The sequence below is a fragment of the Pseudonaja textilis genome, chromosome 1, assembly GCF_049901715.1.
Source record: "Pseudonaja textilis isolate UNSWEBS1 chromosome 1, rPseTex1.2, whole genome shotgun sequence".
NCBI classification, from domain to species: domain Eukaryota; kingdom Metazoa; phylum Chordata; class Lepidosauria; order Squamata; family Elapidae; genus Pseudonaja; species Pseudonaja textilis.
Genome location: NC_141990.1, coordinates 302,101,430 through 302,125,052, shown reverse-complemented (window position 1 = coordinate 302,125,052; position 23,623 = coordinate 302,101,430). Strand labels below are relative to the sequence as shown.

Below are 23,623 nucleotides of genomic sequence, written 5' to 3'. Positions count from 1 at the left end.
TTAGAGAGCTACACAGTGCATCGGATTTGAAGGGAAAAACTTGCTTCAACCATGGAAGTTCACATAATTGACAGAAATTCCTAAATATCTGTATTGTTTTCTGGGATTGCATGTCTGCCCTCTGCAGCTGTAACAGCAGTCCAATCCAGGAATAAATATATTTGGTTTAAAAAATTGCCAATAAGTTTTACATGCCTGACATGGGTTTAAAAACATATTTTTGCTTTTGAATCTGAAGCGCATCGCATTATCTTACTGTACTGCATATTTAGAGCAAGATCTGATTATTTTTGCATATTAGCATTGGCTATAATCTCCTGACCAGAGAGATTTTAGTTTATGACAGAATTGGGTTGAGGAGGGGTAGTTTAGATATTTAAAGAGGGGAATGGTTGAAAGCAGATGGTGAATCAGTTGCCTGCAGTGGTGCTGCTCCTTAGAGGCTTAGTAGCTGCCATCTCTTCAGTCTCCCATCATGAAGAGGGAAAAAGGGAGAGAACTTTTGGGCCCTGCATTCCAAATGCCAGCAGCTCTAGGCACCATGGTCAGCAGCAGGTATGGTTCAGTTTAATCTTGAAAGTCCCAATTGTGTCTCAAACATATTGCGTTCCTTATCATTTCCTTTGTTTTAAGTAGGACACTACATTATTGCATTGAACAGTGATGAGGAAAAGGATAAACTTCAGTACGTCTGCAGTGTGAGGAGAAAGGGACTGCCAGATGTTTCAGGAATGCTGCTACTGTTGCTACAGAACGTGCAGCTCTGACAATGAAAAAGATGGACTTAGGGACAGGCACTGAGCATCTATTTGCTCTGCAAAGCCACCCAAGTTTAGTGAGAAAGAGGCAGTTTCGTCTTGGTTTTAATGTTCCAGTTTCTCTTTGAAGTCTGTTTCTGCAAAGGAAGAACAGAAAAAATCTACAAAGAAGCAGAGCATTGTCCCACACTCTTACATCTCCCAAGTTAAAGGTAGGAGCAGGAAAAAGATTTGCCTGAGACTCAGTTCTAGCCCATTATTTGAACTGAGAATTGGAGATAATCAGGGTTAGTGAAATATAGTATTAAAAATAATACAGATGCTATTGTGGACATGGCTAATTCCTAGTTTGAAATGACAAAGAAATAAATTCCTGTGCACAGAGGAAGGCAAGTGAAATAATAGATTTATATGAGCCTGTTTGGTGGGCTGCATCTTCTAGTTGAAGGGAGAGGGGGAATACTATATCTGCACTAAGTGTTTGTTGATAGTTGATGTCTCTTGGCTGCAATCATGGTGAGATAGTTAAGAGTTCTCTGGAGACAGCCTTTTGCTTGACATTTCTCTTCCCCACCTACACTTTTAAAACAGGCCCAAATGAAGTTAAGTCTGCATCACCTCTGAAGGCCTGGTTGCAGATAATTTCCTGGGCCTGGTTGCTACCCAAGGCCCATCTGTAAAACATCGACCATGTTCAAATTTTCTAGTTTTGTATGTTTTGGTCCAAATAAAGCTGCTTTTCTTGCCATGACTCGCTTCTGTTTCCAATCATGTTAAATGAATATTAGCCAAAAAAAAGATCATGTATTTGTCTTCCTAGACCCTAGGGTAGTTTTTACTTAAAAGTTTGGATTTCACATAAAATCTGGCGTCTGGAAACATTTTGCAAGGCAATCCCATTTACTGAAGAGTTATCTGTTATAGTTGGCTTATCAAATTGCAGAGTATTTTTTGCTCTAGCTATCAAGGAGGATAAGGCCATTGATGTACACTGGCGATCAGTACACATACAATATAACTGATTGCAAATTCTTCAGCTGGATGGTTTTTCCAAAGGCACTCCTCTCAGATTGTCCGACACATTTTGCAACACTGATGATGCCTCTCAATTAATCTTACATCATTGATAAATGTTTGGGTCTAACACCCTGGTGCCAAAAATAAAGTGTATTTCTTCGTAAAGTATTGTGAAGAAAAGGAATAATTACTTTAAGCTGTTGAGCTGTTTCAACTGTTAAAACTGAGATGGGCAGTATTTTAGAGCTCAGGACTATATGCTGACTATAAGATTGGGGGTATAGTAGATGGGAAGTGATACAGAGTGCCATAGCTGTGTCACACTCAAGTAAGGTAAGGCTTTGTCAGGTTTTTTTTTTAATCCTGTTAGGTAGGACTTACTTATTTATAACTTTTTATGCCACCTATCTCACAACCAAAGCGACTCTGGACAGCTTTTTATTTTCTGAACAAAATTTAATATTTTAAAAATAGTGTTCTCTACGTGTTTTTAATGTTTCCTCTCTGAAAAGTGGAAAGAAACCATGTCATTAGTTTTCACAATTGTGAACAGAGAAGGAGTCTATCGCAAAAACACATACGTAGCCTGGAGTGTCATGTTACCTGACTTGACAGGAGAAATCTTTAATATAGTGCAATTCTGCATGAAGACAGTTCTCTATATTTATCATACTTAAGTGTCTGCAGCTTTGAGATATACCATGACATGTAATATCTACTTCTTGCAATTGTCTGGGAATAAATTTAAGCACTTTCAGTGTTTCTGTTATCTAGTGGTTAAGGAAGAGATGCTTGGTCCAAATTCCTTTTCAGCCATGGATTAAAGCAAGTGGCTGTTCTTTTACGGGGTCCTCTTTCCTGTCTTCACTATGTGGATAATCCTAACCAGCCTGTTGTAAATTTTTATCTTTTATAAAGATTACTGACATTGTAGGTTTTTAAATACTTTTAAAAGTATAAGTTTGTGAAGTTGGTTCCTTTGAAGTTTTCAAAGGCTTGCTGTTTAGCCCAGAAAATGCAATAAGGGAGCTTTTATGGTTTGGAAAAATAACCTTGTAGTATTGCCTGAGTTGCTCTGTCAAATGGTTTATATGGCTGACAAAAAGTGGTTGCCCATTTTTAACAAAATGCAGTTGATTTCTGTCTTGCTGAAGCTGTTTTCAGCAACAGGAGAAAGGGGTCGATCAAACAAGCACCAAAATGATGTGGAATTGTATGTGGGAAGGAAAGAGGTACCACTTGATGGGCAGAGGTTAGACAGAGATTTTGTAAGCTTAAGACTGTTTCCTCTCTAAACTTCTCCGCATGAGTTCTTCCTCCTCCTCACGTGTCCCTTGAATGATATTTTTTGTCTTTCTTTTCCATAGACTTTTGTGAACGACATACGAATCCCTGACCAGAAGTACATCACACTAAAACTGAATGATGTGATTCGTTTCGGCTATGATATCCTTTATCAAGGTTCAGGATTTATTATTTTAAGAAAAACACTGCTTTTTTTTTTTTTTTTTACAAAATTTACCATATTTTTGGCTCCATAAGACACACTCCCCCCCAAAAAAAGTGGGTGGAAATGTCTGTCCATTTTAGTGTCACAGATGGGGCTGCGGCAGTTTGCCATACCTGTGGGGAGGGAGTTAGTGCATCGGCAACAATAGGGAGCAGTGGTGAATGGTGGCAGTGATCCCCACTGCCTGGAATAGCTGATTGGTGGTATTCTGGGAGGCCAATCCAACTGCTGATCAGCTGCTCAGTGGCAAAGGCTCCAGCGTTCCCTGGTGGAGGCAGCATACATGGAAGAGGCAGCAATGGCAGCATTTTTGGTCAGCCAGCCTGCTGATCAGCTGGGCTGTGGGAGGCCGGGATCCAGCTGTCACTCAGCTGACCAGTGGTGGGCACAACAAAGCAGAGCCTTGATGAGCCATGTGCTGGGGCTGTGATAACGTGCTGAAGCTGACCAGACTCTTTGCTGTTTGATGCAAGGGTAGCAGAGGCAAGGTTTTTTCTTTCTTGTTTTCTTCCTCTAAACCTAGGTGTGTCTTATGGCCAGGAGCATCTTATGGAGGGAAAAATACAGTAAATTCACCAGATCCAATTATATAAATTACACTCCACATGGAGGATCACCATCCTGAGCTCAAGAAAATATATGCTCTTTTGTCGCTGTCATTCTGAGAGTTAGTCTGGTATCAAATTAGAACTGGGGAGATTCAGGCTTATGTCTCAATCGGCCATGAACTGTAGTTTTGATCTTGGGTTATTTCTCAGCCTAAAGATTATTGCTGGGAGGATGGGACCCTGGATTTCCCTGTAGCAGATTTGAGTGGTCTCATTCAATGGCAGCGTTCAGACTTCATGCCGTTGTCTATGGTTTGTTTGCTGTTAGCATATAGGTCAGTGATAGTTAACCTCTTCGGCCACTAGTTATGAACTGAGTGCCCAAAGCACATGCGTGCATCACCAAAATGCAATGCGCATGCGCACCCCCATGTTCCCTGCCCCCCCCAGCATATGTGGAACAGAGACCCAAAGACCAGCTGGTGGTGGGAGGCGCGTGCACATAGTACCACAACTATGGTGATTGGATCAGCACTTATGTCACAAATAGATGCAGTCGTAAAGTGTGATGTCATATACCAGGTTGGTGTAGTTAAACAAGGATTTCAAGGGTTATTAAGCAAGGATCTCACATGACAGTGGCTTCAGACTTCCTTATTGACTTTGCTTGTGGGAAGCCAGCAGAGAAGTTTGCAAATCATGATTGTGTGGCTGTAGGGGTGCTGCAGTGGCTGAAATTTCAAGGACCACTAAGTATTATTTGAATGGTCTCTGAACAAGTGGTTCTTAATGAGGTTTACCAGTATTATGTATATAGTGCTCTTTTAAAAAAACCAGTTTATTAATAACATTTGTTTCACTGAGCCTTCAATAAAGAAGTTTGTGGAATTTATCTTGCATGGGGGTGGGGCTTGGCAAAACTGAAAATGGGTTCAGTTTTGAGCTTGATGAAACAGCTGGTTCTTATTAGCTTCAGTGTGAGAATTTTCCTGTCGAAAGGTTTTGATGGTTCTTCACTTGGCAGCGTGTATGTACAAAACATACATTTTGTTGTATATCTTCTAGATAAGAATTGCAATCTATAACACCTTCCTTGCCACTAGTTATGAAATGAAGATATGCTCAAACTTAACTCTTTTTGGAAAGATTTGCAAACTGTAGCTTGGTATTAAATCTGTATTGTCAATGCTGATTCTGATGAACAAATAGTCTGATGTGGACAAAGTGCAGTGTGTTTGTAAGTGCACACTTTATGAGATTGGAATTTTTACCCTTCTACTTTTTGGTTTATTTCTGAAATGTGTCTTCAAAATATAATATATACGTTTTTCTAACTGAGAGTTCCTGGGAGATCACATTAGTTTATATTATAAGTGCAGAGGAATATATTGCTAATTGCTGCTACTCTTAAGATGCAAGTTGGTCTGGACAACAATAAGTGGGCCAATTTACTCCACCGCAAGCATTTGAAGAGTACTTAAAAACATTTTTATGTGATTACTCTTCGTAATGTTATACACATTTATTACTTTCTCTTTCCCACACCATTTTCTGAAATAAAATTCATCCTCTATCCTTCTTTATATTTGCTTGCTTCCAGGTTTAAGATACTTCACACTGTAGGAGATTAATCAACAACTTCCAGAATTATGCTGCGATCGACACCATTTTTCAATTCTGAGTTTTTCTCCTCTTGCTTTGTTGAGTATAGCATTGTGTTTTAAGATGCAAGCCCAGGCACCGCTGTCGTATATTCTTTTCTTGGCAAGGAACTATTTTTTTTCAAGACTAGATTAGGACATTTTGGTAGTTCTTGGCAGCAGACATAGGACTGACTGAAATTGTGTGTGTGTGTGTTTGTGTGCGTGCTAGAGAAAGAAGGGACGTGATCAACGGGGGATCACTTAAAACAAAGTGATATGCTTCTACAATTCAGCTCAATTTATTCATCTTTTTTTTAACTGAACTATCAGCATAAAGAAACAAAAAAGAACAAAACACCCTCCTACCAAGTTCCATCCTCCTTTGGCTCTTTATAGATTACTCCATTTTTACATTCCCTGAGTCAGCAGAGTTCCCATGCACACATCTGTCCACTGTAGCCAACAAGCAGATTTCTCCTGTCCTTCCAGAATAGGGCTTGTCCTTGTTTTGTTACTGTTTTCTTTAAAGTTACATTAACAATCTTGCCTTGCTTTTTCTGGCATCCTTAATTTCCTCCTGTTCCCCACCCTTTGGAGAAAACGCAGGCCAACTGTGTTTTGGAACTGTGACAGGAGCCTGTGAAAATCTTACTGTTGTCATTTTTTCATTACAATTACTTTTTTTTTTCCTGTGGGGATGTCCCACATGTTGAGTGTTTCTGGTTAGGAATAAAAAGCCTGGCTGGTGTGCAATTCGTGCCAGGTTTTCAAGATTTTAAATGGATCCAAATGAGGTATTGCTTGTGGCGATTTGTTAGTTTCGTTGGAGGATGAGCAAGTTGTGGCATCTGTTGCCCCTTGATTAGCAGTTTGATTTGCGTGATGCTGCTGAATCCTTTCCTTTCCCTCCCCTCCTTGTGCATTCTGATCAAAGTTTGCTGGAAGAGAATGATCATGCCAGATAGAAGCATACTGGGGATGCAGTAGTGGCATTCCTTTGTTTGAACATAACTACGGTAGTTACTTCAAGTTCCATTGGTAGAGGTAAGTTGAATAGTCAAGCTTCAAGACTTTATAAGGAGCAGCTTTATTTGAATAACAGTTTCAGTTAAGGCCTGGTTTTGTGAGTTGCTTGAGTGAGATTTCTAGGTCTCCAAATGCATTCCTTCAAGCGTCTGAATAGGAGAAGAATAGAATCGGAATAGGAATAAGAGTAGAATCTTTGTCACTTTAAATGTACACTAATCAGCATACATTAAAATGAAATTTTGTTGCATTCAGCTCTCAAAAGAGAACCATTATGCATATACATACATATATGGCACAGAGAAAGATCAGAGTCTATGATGTTTCTGTGAGATCTTCCAGAAAATGACCACTAATTTAATTGTCAAATTCGGAGCTTTTTGCTGCTTAGATTTTTCTTTTCCTTTTAACTAAGAGCTGTTGCAATGTATATTAGAATATTTGTCCATTCTTTGTTTGGACAAACTGGAATTTGCCTAGTGCCACTGCTAGCATCTGCCTCCTTTCCTTCAGATGCTGCAGTGCCTCTGTGGAGATAGAACCTCATTAACCAAAGACTGATTCTATAAGGAAGATCCACCACCCTAGAAATATTTTGGTTCTTGAACACTGCAGAGCGGAAGACAGCTCTTGCCAGGAGTTGTCACTGAGCAGAGATTGAATAAAGAGATGCACTCTGTGCAGTGCAGACACAGAACTTAGCAGCAGTATTGGCTCCCCAGCTGTGCACCACAGACAACATGACACTCTTGAAGAATTAAGCCACTGTTTTGGGCAGCATCCAACATTCTCCCTGCTAGTTAGAGCTGGCAGGTAGATACCTTGGTGCATTAATATTTTCTTCTGGGAAATGATGAGCAATGAAGGAAAGAGTAAAGCTGCACCCGATGTAACCCGTGAAAGGAATGACAAATGCCCGTGATAGGCACAACAAATCTCAGAAACATCTCCTTTGCTTAGAAGGAATAATTTCATCTGTGAATTAACCCAAGGCAAAGATCAACTTTCTAAAAGCCATTGTATTTATTCATCAAATTTATACGTTGCCCATCTTAATACCTGATTGACTCTGGGCAGTTTTAATTTAATTTTAATTGGCATCTCTTTTCCCAAGAAACTGTTGCTTTACAGCAGCCTAGAGAAATGGGTAGTCTTTGCGTGAAATGGTGAAGGGTGTTCAGTTTTAATTTAGACAAAAAATATCTATGGCCCAATTAATAAGTTTGGGAATTACCATATGATGATGATGTTGGTCAGGGACTGCAGCTGGAGTTTTCCTGTTGATGTGCCATCTTATCAGTCATTTTTGGAATTATGTAGGTCTGTTACTTCTTGCTGTTCTTTTTTACTATTCATTTCTGGTAGCCAGTGGGACATGCACTAGTATGTTTGCAGCCTTTCTGGGATGTGTAAGTTGTCCCTTTTTGCTAAATGCTATTGTTAAAAATGACCCCTTCATAATGAATAATTCTCCATAAGAGTCCATTAATGAACCACCTTGAAAATATATGTCCAAACTGATGCAGTCATTGTGGTACTCCTGAGTTCCTTTGGTCCGTATGAATGTAATGTCGTATAATGAATAGTTGTAAGAAAAAGTAGGGGAAACAAGGAAAGGATATTGTATTGATATTGTATCTGTATCATCAATCTCATTTGGTATTGATTCACTCATTCTTTTCTGTTGGAGCACCTGATAGCTTGGGCTTCCCTACAGGGAAGATTTTAAATTCAGTCAATTTTTAGAAAAGTCATGATCATTCCTCTATTATTATTAGAATTCATATTTTCATTCTAAACAAAGGAAAGTCTTATAGGAAACACTTTACTACACAACAAAAATGACCTTTAAGTAGAGGCCTCTTACAAGATTTGCCAGATAGCTATATTCTCCTTTATGATCCCCAGTTATAAATAGTTTGATTAAAAAGAAAAATCAAGACGTACCTGTTTTGCCTTTTCAATTTCCGATCAATGAATCAGTATTACTGAATGCACCATATGTTAACCCTTTAATAACTGCTTTATCAGTCATGGTTTTTCCACCTCTTTTGAGTTTACTTTTATACCCTAGCCTTCCCCCAACATTGTAGCCCTGAAATTTTTGGAAGGCTTCATATAGTGATATGTTGCCTCCCTCTGTTTAAAATAGTCTCAAAAGAGATGTGATTTGTTTGTTTATGTGAATGATAGATTGCTTGAAAGTTACTGTTAACATATGTCTGAGTTCTCCTGAAGCTGCATTTTTTTCTTAATACTTTTTCTACATGCAAACATGTATGTCCTAGAACACATCCAGCACAAGGTTCCAGAAGAAGTACTAAAAGTAAGTATTTATGTTCTCTTTTAAGTGGCAAAGTGAAGAAAAATAAAATACTTAAGCTATGGTTTTTAGTGGTGAATTCTGCTGGGAATTTAACTGACCTGCATCAGTCCTACTATACTATTTTATTTTTGCCATCTTTAACATAGGTTGTTAAAAGAAATGAGGGAAAGCAAGAGAAGAAGGAAGGACCAGAATTCTCAGAAGGACTGTAGTCCTAAATCATGCATAGAGTGAAAGCTCAGTATAGAGTTTATACATAAAAATGTTAAGCTCAGTCTTAAAGAACTTTCTTTTAAATAAGGATCAAACTATAGAAGATAATAGAAAGGGGCTACCACTTTTAGAAAACCTGTAATACAGGTCTAGGTAGCCAAGAAGTCGATTTGGTAAATTGCTTTGTACTTATTATTTTTGTTTGTTCAAATAACCAATTCTGACTTTCTAAACGTATATAATTAGATGCATTAGCTGCTAAAAACTATACTTTTCCAAATCTTGCAATGCAGTTTGTGTTTCAAAAAACTTTTCCAAAATGCATTATATTCAGGTAAATTACAAAAATGCTTTGAAAATCACTGAAATCCGAGTTCATATGTATAATAATTGGAAAGAATTGGAACAAACTTTTCATGTGCTGGTCCTCAGCATAGAACCAAGCACAGTCAGTTTAGATGTTTTCTTACTTAAGCTTCATTGATGTGAAAGATCTGCTAAACCTCAGATGTAGATTTGTGCTACCTCTCCCATATATTTGCACAAAGCTTTCCCATGAGAAATTACCAACACAGTATGCTGAAATAATCTTAGATCACCGCTAATCTCCCCCAAGGCAATTCTGTGCTTTGCCAAGACTAGAGTTATAATTTTATGCTTCCACCTAGCCCTTAGGACAGGATTCCTTCACATTTTCAGGTTTTTACTGGTAGCCATGAGTTCTAGAGATTTGATTTATTAAAGCAAATCAAGTAAAAACATTGAAAAATCTTGGCTTGCACAAAGTAGGGCTATAAGCTGTGTTTTGATTACCCAACTCTGAGAAAATATGCTTTTCAGGAAAGATGCCATCTTTCTTTCATTGCATGCATGTCATTGCTGGTCAGAAAACATGAATCATGGGCTTTATAGCAGTGCTGATTGATAACCTTACCCGGATTTCAGTGAGAAGCCAATGGAGCAGTATTTTGGCAAAGAACAGCCACCTAAAATGGACATAGTTGACTTACTTTCAGCAGTGGATTATATCAACACAATACTCTTCACCTTTCTCTAAACTTGCCTGCACTTTCACCCAAACAACCAAAGATTCCTAAAGTTTACCTGTTGATTTTGTCTCTGAAAATATAACAAATTAGATGGATTCAGCTGCCAAGATATTGAAATGAAGTCATCTGTGTACCTTGCCTCTTGTTTGTTTGTATCTCCACAGAGAGTCAAGCTTTTTCTGTATGCCAGGATTTGCCTGGGGTAGATTTGCATGTAACTCTACACTAAGATTTAATGTTATGTGCAAGAAAGTAGTTGCCTAAAGGTTTGGCCTCCTGTTCCATTATTTGGTAGCAAAAATACTTTATAATTTAGTTCCATCTTTGTATATTTATAGTTGTTCTTATTAAGGCCAGTTTAGTCTAGTGCTTAAGGCACCAGGCTGGAAAGGAGCAGAACATGAGTTCAAATCCAAGCCCAACTTTAGCCATGAAAGCCAGCTGGATGACTTTGGGTTGGTCACTTTCCCTCAGCCCAACCCACCTCACAGAATTGTTGTGGGAAAAATAGGTGGAAGGTGGGTTATATGTTTTCTGCCTTTAGTTATTTGTAAATAATAAATGTGGAATACAAATAAATAAACATTAAAAAATAAATTTTTTCATTGAGTAATACTTAAAGGAATTGTCAGTTTTCATCCATTGATATACCTGATTTTTCTGCTGAAGGCAAGATAGTCCTAAAGAAATACGAGCTCTTTATCTTCCTGAATCAAGTGTGATGGGGAGAGGATGGAAGTATTCTGCTTAAAATTAGACATGTCTGGAAGAGCAGGAGCCACTTGTGTTTCTTGTTCCTTCTGCGTTTGTATCATTTCAGAAATTACTGTTCAGTGGCCAAAAAGATAATTGCTCAAGCCTCCTAATTCAAAATTTGTTACTTTTCTAAAACACAAATTGTCTAATACAGAGATTAAGATTAGAATCAAAACACTGGAAAAATAGGTGATGCAATATTTCTCAGTTATTTTCCTGGTACAAATTCCTTTTTAAAAAAATAACCTTTCTTTGTGAGTTCCTGCTCATTTCAGAGTATGTACTCCCAAATTTCTTGCCTTTCCTCTTCAGCATGAGAAATATACCAGCCAGCTTCAGATGAGCTTTAAAGGCACAGCAATGAAAAGAGCAGAACAGCCAATGGACCATGATGGAAATATTGAATTTTCCCAAACCAAGCTGGAGAAAGGAGAGAAGAAAGCAATTACAGGTACCTGTTTAGAAAAATCAGTTAATTAATTAAGATATGGGAAAGGCCTGCCTTCTCTACAATTCTGATTAGGTTGGAAAGAGACCTTCATCCTGCAGTGGATAGACAATGGCTAAATTGATGATGATTTAATTTGTTTATATAGGCATCCATCTCACACAAGTGACAGCTGACAAGGATTAAAACACAGAAAAATTTACCATGTGTAATTGTCAGTGGCAAATGATAAAATGCCCTACTCATTGAAAAATACATAGTTGTAACAACAGAACTCATCGGCTTGATGCTGCATGAGTAGCCTTATAAGTGTTGTGGTTTGCTCACAGCAGGTGCGGGTGGCTGAGGTCTTGGAGAGCGAGGACTTGGATGTGGGGCCTGTGTGTGATGCAGGAACGGGGCCAGGACTATCAGAGAGTGGAGTGCTGCATTCAGAGCTTGTGGAGGCTGGCAGCAGTGATGCAGAGGACCCTGAGGAGCCTGTGCCCTGTGCGTGTGCGCGCAGGGCTGTTCAAAGGAAAGACCAGCTTCAGCAGCATGGGTGACTCGGGAGTAAGGCTGCAAGGTGATGGCCCCTCTCTTAAGGGATAAAAGCCAGCCCTCAGAAGTGGGATTCTTTGCAGGAAGCAAAGAAGTTCTTGCACTTCAAGTCTCATGGAAGTTCAGACTATGCTGGTTTGTGTTTAGAGACTTTTGGTTTTGGATATTTCCTTGCAATTTAATCTTGCTTCCTTTGTTTCTTCCTATTGAAGTTGAAATTAATGCTTGAAGAGGGTTATCGAAGCTTGTTCTTTATTTTCTAGAGGGAAATGGGGATCCAAAGGGTAAAATGATAGATTTTAATAGATTATTAGAAAAGGGATCTTATTATGTGTGCATCCAATGTATACATTCATGTGCATATTGATATGAAATCAACTTCGCAATGGGATCAGTATTTTATTCAAAAGATATTTGGGATGTTATATTTTTCTTACTTAAAATATTTGTAGCGTGCCTTTAGAAACAAAACTGTCACTGCATTCCTTGAGCACGGAGCTAGATAATATAAAGAAAAGGAAAGAAGTCCCTGCAGATTTTACTTCATTAGTCATAACCGACTATAGGGGGATTTCTGTTTCAAGGGCCATTGAACCAGCACTGTCCGAAGATGTTTCCTTGATCATGTGGCAGCATGACATCACAGCTGTTTCCTCTCCACCAAAGTGCTATCTATTAAGCTATCTGCATGCTTTCGAACTGGTAGGTGGGCAGAAACTAGGCGAAGATGGGAGCTCACCCAGTCAAGCAATGCTCAGATCTCAAACCCGGGTTGTCGGTCTTTTTAAGCATCTTAACGGCTGAGCCATCATGCCACCTAGATAATATAAAGAATCCCCTAATATTGCAGTTGTTTGGATTGTGTTTTTTCACCACAACATACTGTGGCTGATAGTCCTATCTTTACTTGAATTGAAAGCCACATTCAAATTACAGTAGAATCTCTAGTCTCAACCATAATTCGTTCCATAACTTTGGCAATTTCTTCATCTTCTAATGTTTCATCTTCAGGAATTTCTGGGTCAGGGGTCATGTTTGATCACCACTCAAGTATGTGTTTGTGACCAGATTAAAAAATTTTGTGAATTTTTTTGGTCAGAACCCAGTTTGGTCGTGGTCAGAAGCATTCGTGACCAGAGGTTCTACTGTACCAGAGGTTCTACTGAAGGTTATAAACTTAAAGTTGATAAACTTAAAAGCTAACTATTAAAGTTATTAAACTTGAAAGGTATCTAAATCAGAAGAATTTGGGAGGAGATTTATTTAAAATGAGAGGGTTTCTCCCCCCATAAACTGTTTCATTTTAAGCAACTTCAATATTAATGTATGTATGTATGTATTATTTATTAGATTTGTGTGCCACCCATCTTGTCTAGTATTTTTAAAGTATTTTATGCCTTTAGGGTTTAAAGTAAGTTCCCTATATCTCTCTTTTCCATTTTTTTTCTTGCTGTTTTTCTTCTCTTGCTTGAAGACTGTGTACATGCTTATTATAAATTTTTTTTAGAAGCAAATGAATAGGTGTTCCAAAAAATCTGCAGACTGTGCAAACTTGTCTTTCTGTTGTAAGTCGTGTATGAACAAAACTTTAGATGAGTGTTTCCCAAACTTTCAACTTTAAGATGGGTGGATCCCAACTACCAGAATTTCTCAGCCAATTGTGGTGGGGAATTCTGGGAGTTCACAAGTTTCAGTTCACCATTTTGGGAGTTCACAAGGTTGAAAAACACTGGTTTAGATGATTCATGGAGCAGAGAATGCAACATTTCTAATGAGCGTATTTCCATAGGAAATTACAGTCAAATTGAAGCACCTGTTGCAACTTTGGGGAAAAAATAAAAACAACTTTATTTTAATTTTCCTCATTGTCTTACCATTAGTCTATCATTGATGCTATCAATTATAAACTATTTCATAAAATTTTAATATTTAGTTTGTCAGCTAAAAATGCATGAAGCAATAAAAGCATAACAATTGTTTAAGAAATTTAAACAACAAAACAAAAAAAGATCTAACATCTTGCTTTTTTCCCTTGATCTATCATAACTGGCAATGTATTCAAATTTTTGAACTTCACATAGCATTTTTTAAAACAAGATGTTACAGCAGAACAGTTTTGCAATTTAATTTTTAATGATTTCTGAGATAATGTGTGATTTGTGTTGCTTTTGTGCTTCAGAACTTGCTTTTGTTTGTTGTAGAAACAAAATATAAATAGCATGGCAAAATAAATCAATATAGTGGAAGATGATAAGTTGTCTTCTTAGAAATTCAGTGGCTGAAAAGTGGCCCATCTAAGTATATATTACTACACAAGTAGCAATGCAGAGACCCAAAATTCAGAAAATGAACGATAATGAATATATCTCAAGACTGAGTCTTATGCTGGGTAGAACTATGATCTCATACAAGCAACCCCAAAAGAAAAAAACGTGAAAAGGAAATACAATTATAAGTGTCCCAAAATGGGAAGGAAATCTACGCATTCGTAGTCTTTAGTATTCTGAGACTTTGGTTAAACTTTGACTAGCAAATTTGTGCGTGGAGCTGTTATTATGGCATGATTCATTTAAATAAATCATATAAGTAAATGTTTAATTTGGATTATATGCTTTGGAACTAAATTAAGGTATTTAAAATTGAGGGGGTAGGAAGGCAATGTAAAATAGAAGCTGTTTTTAAAATTGTGTTTGAGATAATTCTATTCTAGGTTTGTTCTTACTATGCAACCTGGAATCTTGTCAATTTTGGCCAGTGCTGGGATTCATTTTTTTTTTATGTTCTGTGGGCTTGGCTTGGTGGGCATGGCTTGGTGGGCAAAGCAGGGGAAGGTTACTGCAAAATCTTCATTCCCTCCCCACCCCACTAACCTGCTTTCCAGCTCTGTTCTCCTGTGTCGGGCAACAAAAAAAGACCCAGCCAATCAGCTGGGACTTGGGATGCAGAGAATAGATGGGGGCGGGGCCAACCAGAGGTGGTATTTACCAGTTCTCTGAACTACTCAAAATTTCAGCTACCAGTTCTCCAGAAGAGGTCAGAACCTGCTGAATTCCACCTCTGATTGGAGCAGTATATAAGTATTTCTAAAATAATAATAATAATAACCACTTTTAATTTCCAAAAAAGTGAACTCTCATGCTCTTAAAGACAAAAACATGAAGAAAGGGATGTTTAAGAGGGTGATTCTCACTGGTGGCCCAAGAATTTCTATCCTCCAGAAGCATAATTGATGACCGGAGACAATAAAGCTGCTTAAAGGAAAACTCAGAAAAATTGCTGGTGCCATGCAAACCACAGGTACTCAAAAAACTTGTGGAAATATGCCCTCTCCTTCTGGATAACGATAGAAAGGAAAAAATGACTCTCTCATATATCTTGTCCTCTATATTTATAAACTGGTGTCTCTCTGTGTGTGTAAGTGTGCGTGTATATCCATGATTGTTCATAGATCTGCTTCCTTATTATTTTTATCTCTGGTTAAACAATTCCCCAATATGTGTGTGCTCTATCTATGATGGACCTAGTAATTGCAGCAGGTAACATGCTGCGTTGCTCACTAGAACAGTGATTCTTAAACTGTTTGACCCAGCCTCAAATAATGTAATTACTACCCCCACCCTCCAAAAAAAATCCTTCAGACAGTTGTTTTTCATGTGTCTTGACAGTGGCAGTCTCAAAGTGGATCCCAACTCACAAACAAGCAATTACAAATTGCTCCATTACCCCCAGAATATGCCTGAATTACCCTCAGTTTAAGAACCACTGCAATAGAAGGGGGTTAAAGCTCATATTGTCAGCCTGAAAGAAGGAACAACTTGGTGGAAGAAACTGTAATGCAAGTCTGATTTCTGCAGTATACTTAATTTTACATTTTTTTCTTTGGCAGTTGCTTAAGATTGCATGGATGCTTTTTGTGTATGATTGGCTGTTTTGCAACTAAAGGTTTTAAAGGCTTTAGTTCTATGAATAATGGGTTAAAAAAAGATGAGCATTCAAGATTTCTCTTAATACAAAACTATGCATGCAGAAAAAAGGAATGAGTTGGCACTGACAAGCATGGTAGGATTAATTACTCTGTGCTATGTTCAACAATATACAAATATAGATTTTTTAAAAAGTTTTGATCCAAATTATAATGACCTTCAGGTACAAAGGTTGTTTCTTCCTATCCTAGATGCTGGCCCTCTATGGCTGTACATAAAAACTTTCCTTTTATGTTAGGTGGATTAAATTGAAAACATGTGCATTTGGATTTTTAATTCATGAAATCAGACTGAAATATTGGAGTAAACAAATATGGATGAGATATCAATTGAAAGCTGCTTCTGGGAGTTTTTTTTAAAGTTATACCTCTTCTTCCTTACATTTGATTAGACAGTATTTTTAGCACAACTGCATTCTCTAGAGAGAGTTGACAGAATGTTCTTTCTAATCTTCCAGTTCGTTGTCACCAACTTTTTAGTAGATATGGATGAGTGTTGCTGTCTTTAAGCACTCCTAAATTAACATACTTCCCACTCATCTTCCTTTAATTTCAGTTAGACTGGGTTTTTTTTTGTCCTTTGTTCATTCTTTTTGATCCCTGCCATTATCACATTTACTGTGGATTTCCTACTTCAGCAGCAAAACCAAGTGCAGAATCTCCAGATGATGTGAATGTAGGCAATTCTCTCTGCTTTCTAGAGTTTTCTTAAATGAAGCAATTTATATGTCAGCGATCCAGTGAGACTCCCCATTTCATTCAACACTCAGAAACAAAGTTAATCCAACTAAGAATTTATTAAAGAAGTCATACTGGCACATCTAGGAAAACCCGAATCTGAGAGTTTTGGGTTTTTCCTTCCCAACTGAAAATTCAAAACCCACCCCCTGCAACCACCAGACCATCACATGGCCCAATCAACCATCGTCCCAACTGGAGACATTCCTCCAACCACTCCTTTGCAGGTGCAAGATAACTTATCCTTGACTTTATGAGAAGAATGTTCTTATGTCTAATCTTCCAGCTCTTCATGAAACCCCCTCTCCCAAATTCCCAGGCAGTAAGATGTGGCAGCTTGGAACTTCTGAATGAAATATGGCTTCCACAACTGAATAATTGCTATACTATATATATATATATTCAAGATATTTTAGTTGAAGTTTATTGACATCTGGAATCAACAACCATTTCATGCAAAATAGTGACTGAAACATTGATTTAATAGAGGCAGGATAAAAATATCTATAAATTGGCTCCTTTCTTGCCAGTAGCTGTACAAATTGCCATGGCTTTCTTCCCAGATGGTTTTTTTTTTGGTCTTTTCTTAAAAAAATGTTTAACTGTCTAAGATGCTCAGCATTCTTGATAGGTTGGTCCTCTCTAGATTGGGCATTCTATGTGCTTCATGATAAAATGGAAGGACATTTATTTCACGTTTCACTTTTTATGACATGATTTACATTACCCTTGTAAAACACTGGTGGCTTGCTACTGGATATTCAGTTCTTGATATTTCTACTTTGTAATAACCTCAGATAGCTGGGATAAGAAACATGTCTGCCTTAAAAGGCTGACAATCTGCTAGTAACTCAAAGAAATAGTACTTGGTTTGATGAAGTAGAGATGTGACTTGACATAAGGAGACTTCATATATTTGTTCATTAATGTGTACTGAAACCACAGCCCTGAGAACAGAGACAATTCTAGTTAGACAGCGAGAAATGTACCGGGGGAGTCTACCACCCTCCAGGCTATGGACATGCACAAAATAGTTTTGGATAATTATTGTCGCCACCTCTGAGAGACAAAGAAGGCTTCCTTTCAGACTGCATTCAGTCTCAACACAAGGCTCCTTTCCAACTTTTTCTCTTCCTTTAAATTCTCTAAGCAAAATCTACCACTGAATCAGGAAAAAATCTGCCTCCCTGATCATCTCTTTCAGTTGAGGACTTTCCGCCTTTATCCCAGGTTTGCTAACACTATTTCCTCCTGGAAAAGTTCATACCTTTGCATTCTTTTTCTCTTCAGCATAAGCTACGTTTTAAAAATGGGACCATTTATCAGATTTGGGGACATGGCACCTCATTTTCAAGAATAACATTATTTTGGTTCTATCATGCTTGCAGATACCTCCATTTGATTGTCAGTAATGCTTTGGTTATATATAGATTGACCTTGAATAATGACATTTGTGGTTATTTAGTGTAAGAATATAAGAATAACCAAGGTTCACTTTAGTTCAACATTTTTTTTTCCACAGTAGTCAACTGGGTAATTCTGAGTTGTGTAGGAAATACATGTGCTCTTTCTCTCTCTCTCCCCTCCTCGGATGGCATACACACTATTTAAGAATTTCTTTAGCACATTGCTGGCGCTTCAAACTGAGCGAAAAGTGGATTAAATACATTTCTCTGAGAACCTATGCTTCCATTTTTGTTGATTTTAATTTGTTTAATTCCACCCCAGTGTTTTTAATAAGCGACAGCTGCAAGGGTCAATCTGTAAAGAGGTCATGTGCCTATTGATTGCTTTCACTTTATCACACTGACATTAATGCTTGTAGTCCTCACTTTACAAGCCTAATTGGGACAAACTTCCATAGCTAAGCAATGTGGTTGCTAAGTGAAATATCAGATGACAGTTTGGTTTAGTGATGTCAGTTCCAGCAATCCCAGTTGCTGTTGTTGAGCAAATCCTATGCAGTGGTTAGATGAGGACTCATTTCTGCTCCAGACTCAAACCATTTTTGGAAGAAAGTGGGATTGCCTTCATTTTAGCACCCACCTAACTCTCAACATCTCTACCCATTTGGCCATCCACTACCTACTGCCACCAGCTTCCCCTGCCACTCAGTACTGCGTTGAGAATTATTCAATGCCATTGTAAATTTGAACTGACACCGAGTGAATGGACGTTAAATGAGGATTACTTGTAGTTCAGTAGGCAAGTGCCTGATTGACCTTGATCCTATCTTTAAATAGATCTATTCTCTACCCTGCACTCCTTAAGCTGTATGCTTGAATTGATGAGGCAAGAAATGTGCTTGAGGGATTAGTGCCATCTGGATAGACTGGCATAAAAATTGTGTTGGTGGGCAGGGGGATAATTAATGAGCTATATTCAAAGAAACCAACTCTAATACAGTTAAAATGACAGAGCAGTTTAGTTACTGTTTGTTTAAGCTGCAGTGAAAATTGAATGATTCAATACTCAGAGAATGGATATATATATTTTCTGTTAAACTTTTGGCCCTAGGAAATGGTCCCAAGGCATATGATGTAACAACCTAAGCACAGCTAGACTCTGTGCCTAGTGAAGAATGCTTACAAGTTTACCTCTGTCTACGTTATGAAAGGAAAATAACTGAAACATAAGAATCGGCAAATACATTTGAATTATTAAAGCATATTGCAGATTCTTACAGAAGGACTGCCATCGTGAGTGTGGTTAACTCTCACCCAGTTAACAGAAGGCAAACTGGCTTGTGTGTTTCCTCCCCCTAGGTCTCTGGAATGACCTATGCCACCCAAATTGCTTTATCCTTGTTTTATGTACATGTGTACCCTTCCAAGCAAATAATCATCAACTGACAGACAGCTTGTCCTGTAACTGACAGACAGTTTGTCCTGTTGTCTTCTAGTTTTCTATCCATGATGTAACTAATCTAAATTCTGCATTAGAAAGATGGGTCTGAAGCACTGCAGTGGCAAAATCATGTGAAGGGTGTAATGGAAATTACCTATTTCTTTGTTGGTGCTATGCTGTCCAAAGCCACATCCTCTTAACCTCATATTACTGCAAAGAAATAATGATAATAGAGTTAAAAATGATTTTAAAGAGAAAAAGGTATTGTTTAATTGGGCTTTTCTTAACTGTTCATAGACTTACATATTTATCTATGAAAGCTAATTTGGGACAAATGTCTCCAGAAGGAGAATTCTCTTCATGTTTGATTCTTCCCAGGAAGTAAAAGTATACCTTGCAGTTCATGTTTTTAACCATACTTTTCCTGGTAAATGACCTTGGCTGTAGGTCATGGTTTCTAATGACAGAGAAATGATGTCCTGAATTGGGATTAGCCAAACAAAGAAATAAAAAAAAGTAGAGGATGAATCTTTTATTTGATCTGTTCTTTTAGTTACAATTTTACGCTGTTGTATCCTTCTCAGAATCCTTGGATTGGGGTGTGCTATAAAAAAATAAATGCATAATAAGATACAGAAATGGCAACATGCTCCAATTTGTTTTGCTTTTCTGTTTTTAAATTATTTCCATCCTGATAGTGCTGGAATCATGTTGGTTTCTTTTTAGTTGTGGACTTGCATAAATATTTATGGTCAAATTTGAGATTATGCTAAGCACATGGTGGACCTGGGCTGCTTTTCATCTAATTCTGAAGAAGTTTGTAGAACCAACAGAGCCTTGACAATATAACTTTATATTTATTTTCCTGTTGGCAGTAGCCAATAATATAGAAGAGAAACACATATTGTGATGACTTAAAGCTATTGCCAATATTAAAGCTGTCTATTTGCCAATTCATGGGAATGTCATGCAGATTTTTAGGAAAAGGGATGGGTTTGTTACAATGGCAATTTTTTATTTAAATCATGGATCAAAGATCTGTTTTGATTACATATCTTTCATTCTAACCACTGGACAAATTAAATAAAGGATCTTATTATCTCTTTTATTGTAACTTGCATTGAGGCCTGATGCAGGTGTTATATTGATTCATTTTTAATTATGCCAATATGATTACAAGCCAACCCTGCACCTCTTTGAGGAAAATGGGCACTACAGAAATGTGAAAAATAAATAAATGAACCTTTAGATTGTGCTGCTGCTGCCTTTCTGTCAATTCTCTTTCTTAAATGCAGATGATCTTCGACTTAAAATTGAGCCCAAAATTTGTTGTTAAATGAGACATTTGTTAAGTGACATTTGCCCCATTTTGCAACCTTTTTTGCCACAGTTGTTAAGTGAATCATTGCAGTTAAGTTAGTAAAATGTTTGTTAAGTGAATCTGGCTTCCCCATTGACTTTGCTGGTCAGAAGGTTGCAAACGTTGATCACATGACCCTGGGACACTGCAACCATCATAAATATGAGCCAATTGCCAAGCATCTGAATTTTGATCACATGGCCATGGGGATGCTACAGTGGTCAAGTGTAAAAAATGGTGATAAGTCATTTTTTCCAGTGCCGTTGTAACTTTGAACAGTCACTAAACTGTTGTAAGTTGAGGACTACCTGTATATCTGCACTGGATATAATTGTGGTTAATTTTGTCCAGGTAGTCCAAATAATTATGATTTGAAACCAAAGTTTAAAGTTGTTTAAAAAAAACATATCAGTGCATAAGTCCCCCACTCCCCCCGATAGATAACAAGTGAATGGTTGACTTTTTAAAAGGTTAATACAGTATTTTGTTCTTAATTAAAATGCATACTTCTTGTTTATGTTTCTTGTCTACACTTTTTGTCCCCAGAGGTGACAGCTACTTACCGCACACCACTCTACGGCCGGCCTTCATGGTGGGGAGAAGATGATGCCAACAATAAACTGGATTCAACAGGTGACAGAAGGCCAGAAGAACAATATTCAGGTCAGTATAGCTTAGCTCCCATTTAGCAGCCAAGTCATGTCTTTCATAAATAAGCTATGAGTTCTAACTTTAGGATTCAACTCTTCCATACTTAGTCAGTTTATCTATCTTGCCCTTATTTATTAAGATACTCCTGTCTTCCATTAGGATCTACAGGTGCATTTATTAAGAAGGAAGGATTGCAGAGAAGGCCATCTCTTCAACACAACATGAGAGTGTGGGCCCACGGAGTGCCCTGACCTCTGCTTATATGAGTGATGTGTCAGTTCATACTGCTTTTCTTAACCCTCAATAAAGCAATTATGTGCAGTTCCTACCAGCAAAACACTGCTTTTTACATGCTGCAAAAACAAAACAAAAACCCTTGTCTTTAGAGCAGAAAAGGGAGATAGTGGGGGAGAAGTAAGATTATAGAAATGAAAGGTATTCCACAAGGAAGACAGAGGGTTAAAAGAGCAAGAGTAGACACAAAGGCAGCTACTGCTACATGGTAAATCTTAGCAGTTCTAACTGGTACTGTCCTGGCTAGATGAATTATGATACATTTTGCTTTTTAAAGAGAGCTTGAAAACTTCCCAAGGAGCAGAAAATGGCTGTCAAAGTAGTAAGAGATAGTGAGCAGTCAGATCATATGATATACATAATTCATCAGCTGCAATTCTTGCCAGTGTATTTCCAATCCCAATTCAAAACATTAGTGTTTATCCCAAAGGTGCTTTTTAAGGAGGAAACTGGACTTTTCTTTGTTTTTCCTTGAAAATGTTTTGCTTCTCATCCAAGAAGTTTCTTCAGTCTGAAGAAACTTCTTGGGTGAGAAGCGAAACATCTTCAAGGAAAAACAAAGAAAAGTCCAGTTGCCTCTTGAAAAAGCATTTTTGGGACAACTATGACTTGGATGACTGAGAATCTCCATAAACATTAGTGTTTACCTTCTAACCTTTAAATGTTTAGGGATCAAGATATATTGCCTTAATCCACATCAATATATCTGTTCATCCACTGAGGCCCTCTCTTGTCTGCCAATCTGTGAGAAAGAGTAGAGTAGCAGGAACAAGTCTTGCATCCGTTTCATGCTTCTGGAACTCAGGATCAGCTGGGTATGTGGGGATCTCTCCTTACAGTCTTTCAGAAGAGCCCCAAAGGAACATTTTTTATACAACAGTTTCTCTGATGGTTTTCTAGGTGTGCTCGTTGGAATTTGACATCATGTCTATTCATTTTAATATTTGTTTTGGATTGGTTTGTTGTTTGACCTGCGTTACTTGTTATGTTATTAAGTTATTAAATTGTGAAATTACTGACTTTTGTGAGTGTTCAACTTAACAGAGAGCTGTTTTCCTCCTTACATAGACAGAACAAAAGACTTAATCCAGCACGAAGAAGAAATCAATGGGAACGTCACTGGCTACAGAGAATCTCAAGGCGAGTCTGTCTACGCATTTCGTAGGGAACCCAGCTACTTTGAAATTCCTACAAAGGAGTTCCATCAGCCAGTAAAAACTCCAGAGGTGCAAGTCCATGAGATCCCCACCAAAGATGTCGACGTGGCAGTGTTACCTGTTGTGCAGAGCCATGCTTCTTTTACCATTGAGTTTGATGATTGCACGCCAGGTAAAATGAAGATAAAAGACCACGTCACTAAATTTTCCCTCAGGCAGAGACGGAACCTCAGCAAGGACGCTGGCCATGTGGAAATTATCTCTGCAGAGAGTAAAGTGGCTGACTGGCTGGTGCACAATGATCCAAGTCTCATAAGAAGGCAGTCTCCCGGAGATGATGTATATAGTACAAAAAGTGATCTCCCTGTTCATGTGAAGACTCTGAAAGGTAAAACCTCTCACTAAAGGAATTGAGGCTCTATGCTTTGTTTGTTACATTTAAAATAATAATAATAAAATTCAGAGCCAGAGAAATTTTGGAATGAAGGATATTGAGAAGAAGCACCATGTAGAAATCCAGACTGTTACAAAAAAGAGGTTCAAACCTCTTTTCCCTTCTGAGAAGGGTAGAGTTAGCATGAGGAGTCCTGTAGGCCTTGTTTCATTGCAAATCAGAGGTGTCAAAATGGCGGCCTGTGGGCCAGATGTGTCACGCCTACCCCGGCTCTGTGAAGGGGAAACAATCATGAAACGTAATGTGATGGCAATGTGATGCCGTGAGTTTGACACCCGGGTTGATGAATTTTCCAAGCATGCTTTG

General features: G+C 38.0%; 1 protein-coding gene across 7 annotated transcripts in view; it reads left to right on the top strand.

Annotated features, from left to right (window-relative positions):
* CEP170B (centrosomal protein 170B) overlaps nt 1-23,623 on the top strand; it is a 62,641-nt gene that overhangs the window by 14,493 nt on the left and 24,525 nt on the right. For all 7 annotated transcript variants that reach the window (XM_087922279.1, XM_087922276.1, XM_087922277.1 and 4 more), the window contains exons 4-8: nt 3,143-3,223; nt 8,772-8,828; nt 11,159-11,297; nt 21,308-21,424; nt 22,775-23,251. In XM_087922279.1, the coding sequence (XP_087778405.1) occupies nt 3,143-3,223; nt 8,772-8,828; nt 11,159-11,297; nt 21,308-21,424; nt 22,775-23,251 (871 nt within the window). The remainder of the gene's footprint in view (nt 1-3,142; nt 3,224-8,771; nt 8,829-11,158; nt 11,298-21,307; nt 21,425-22,774; nt 23,252-23,623) is intronic.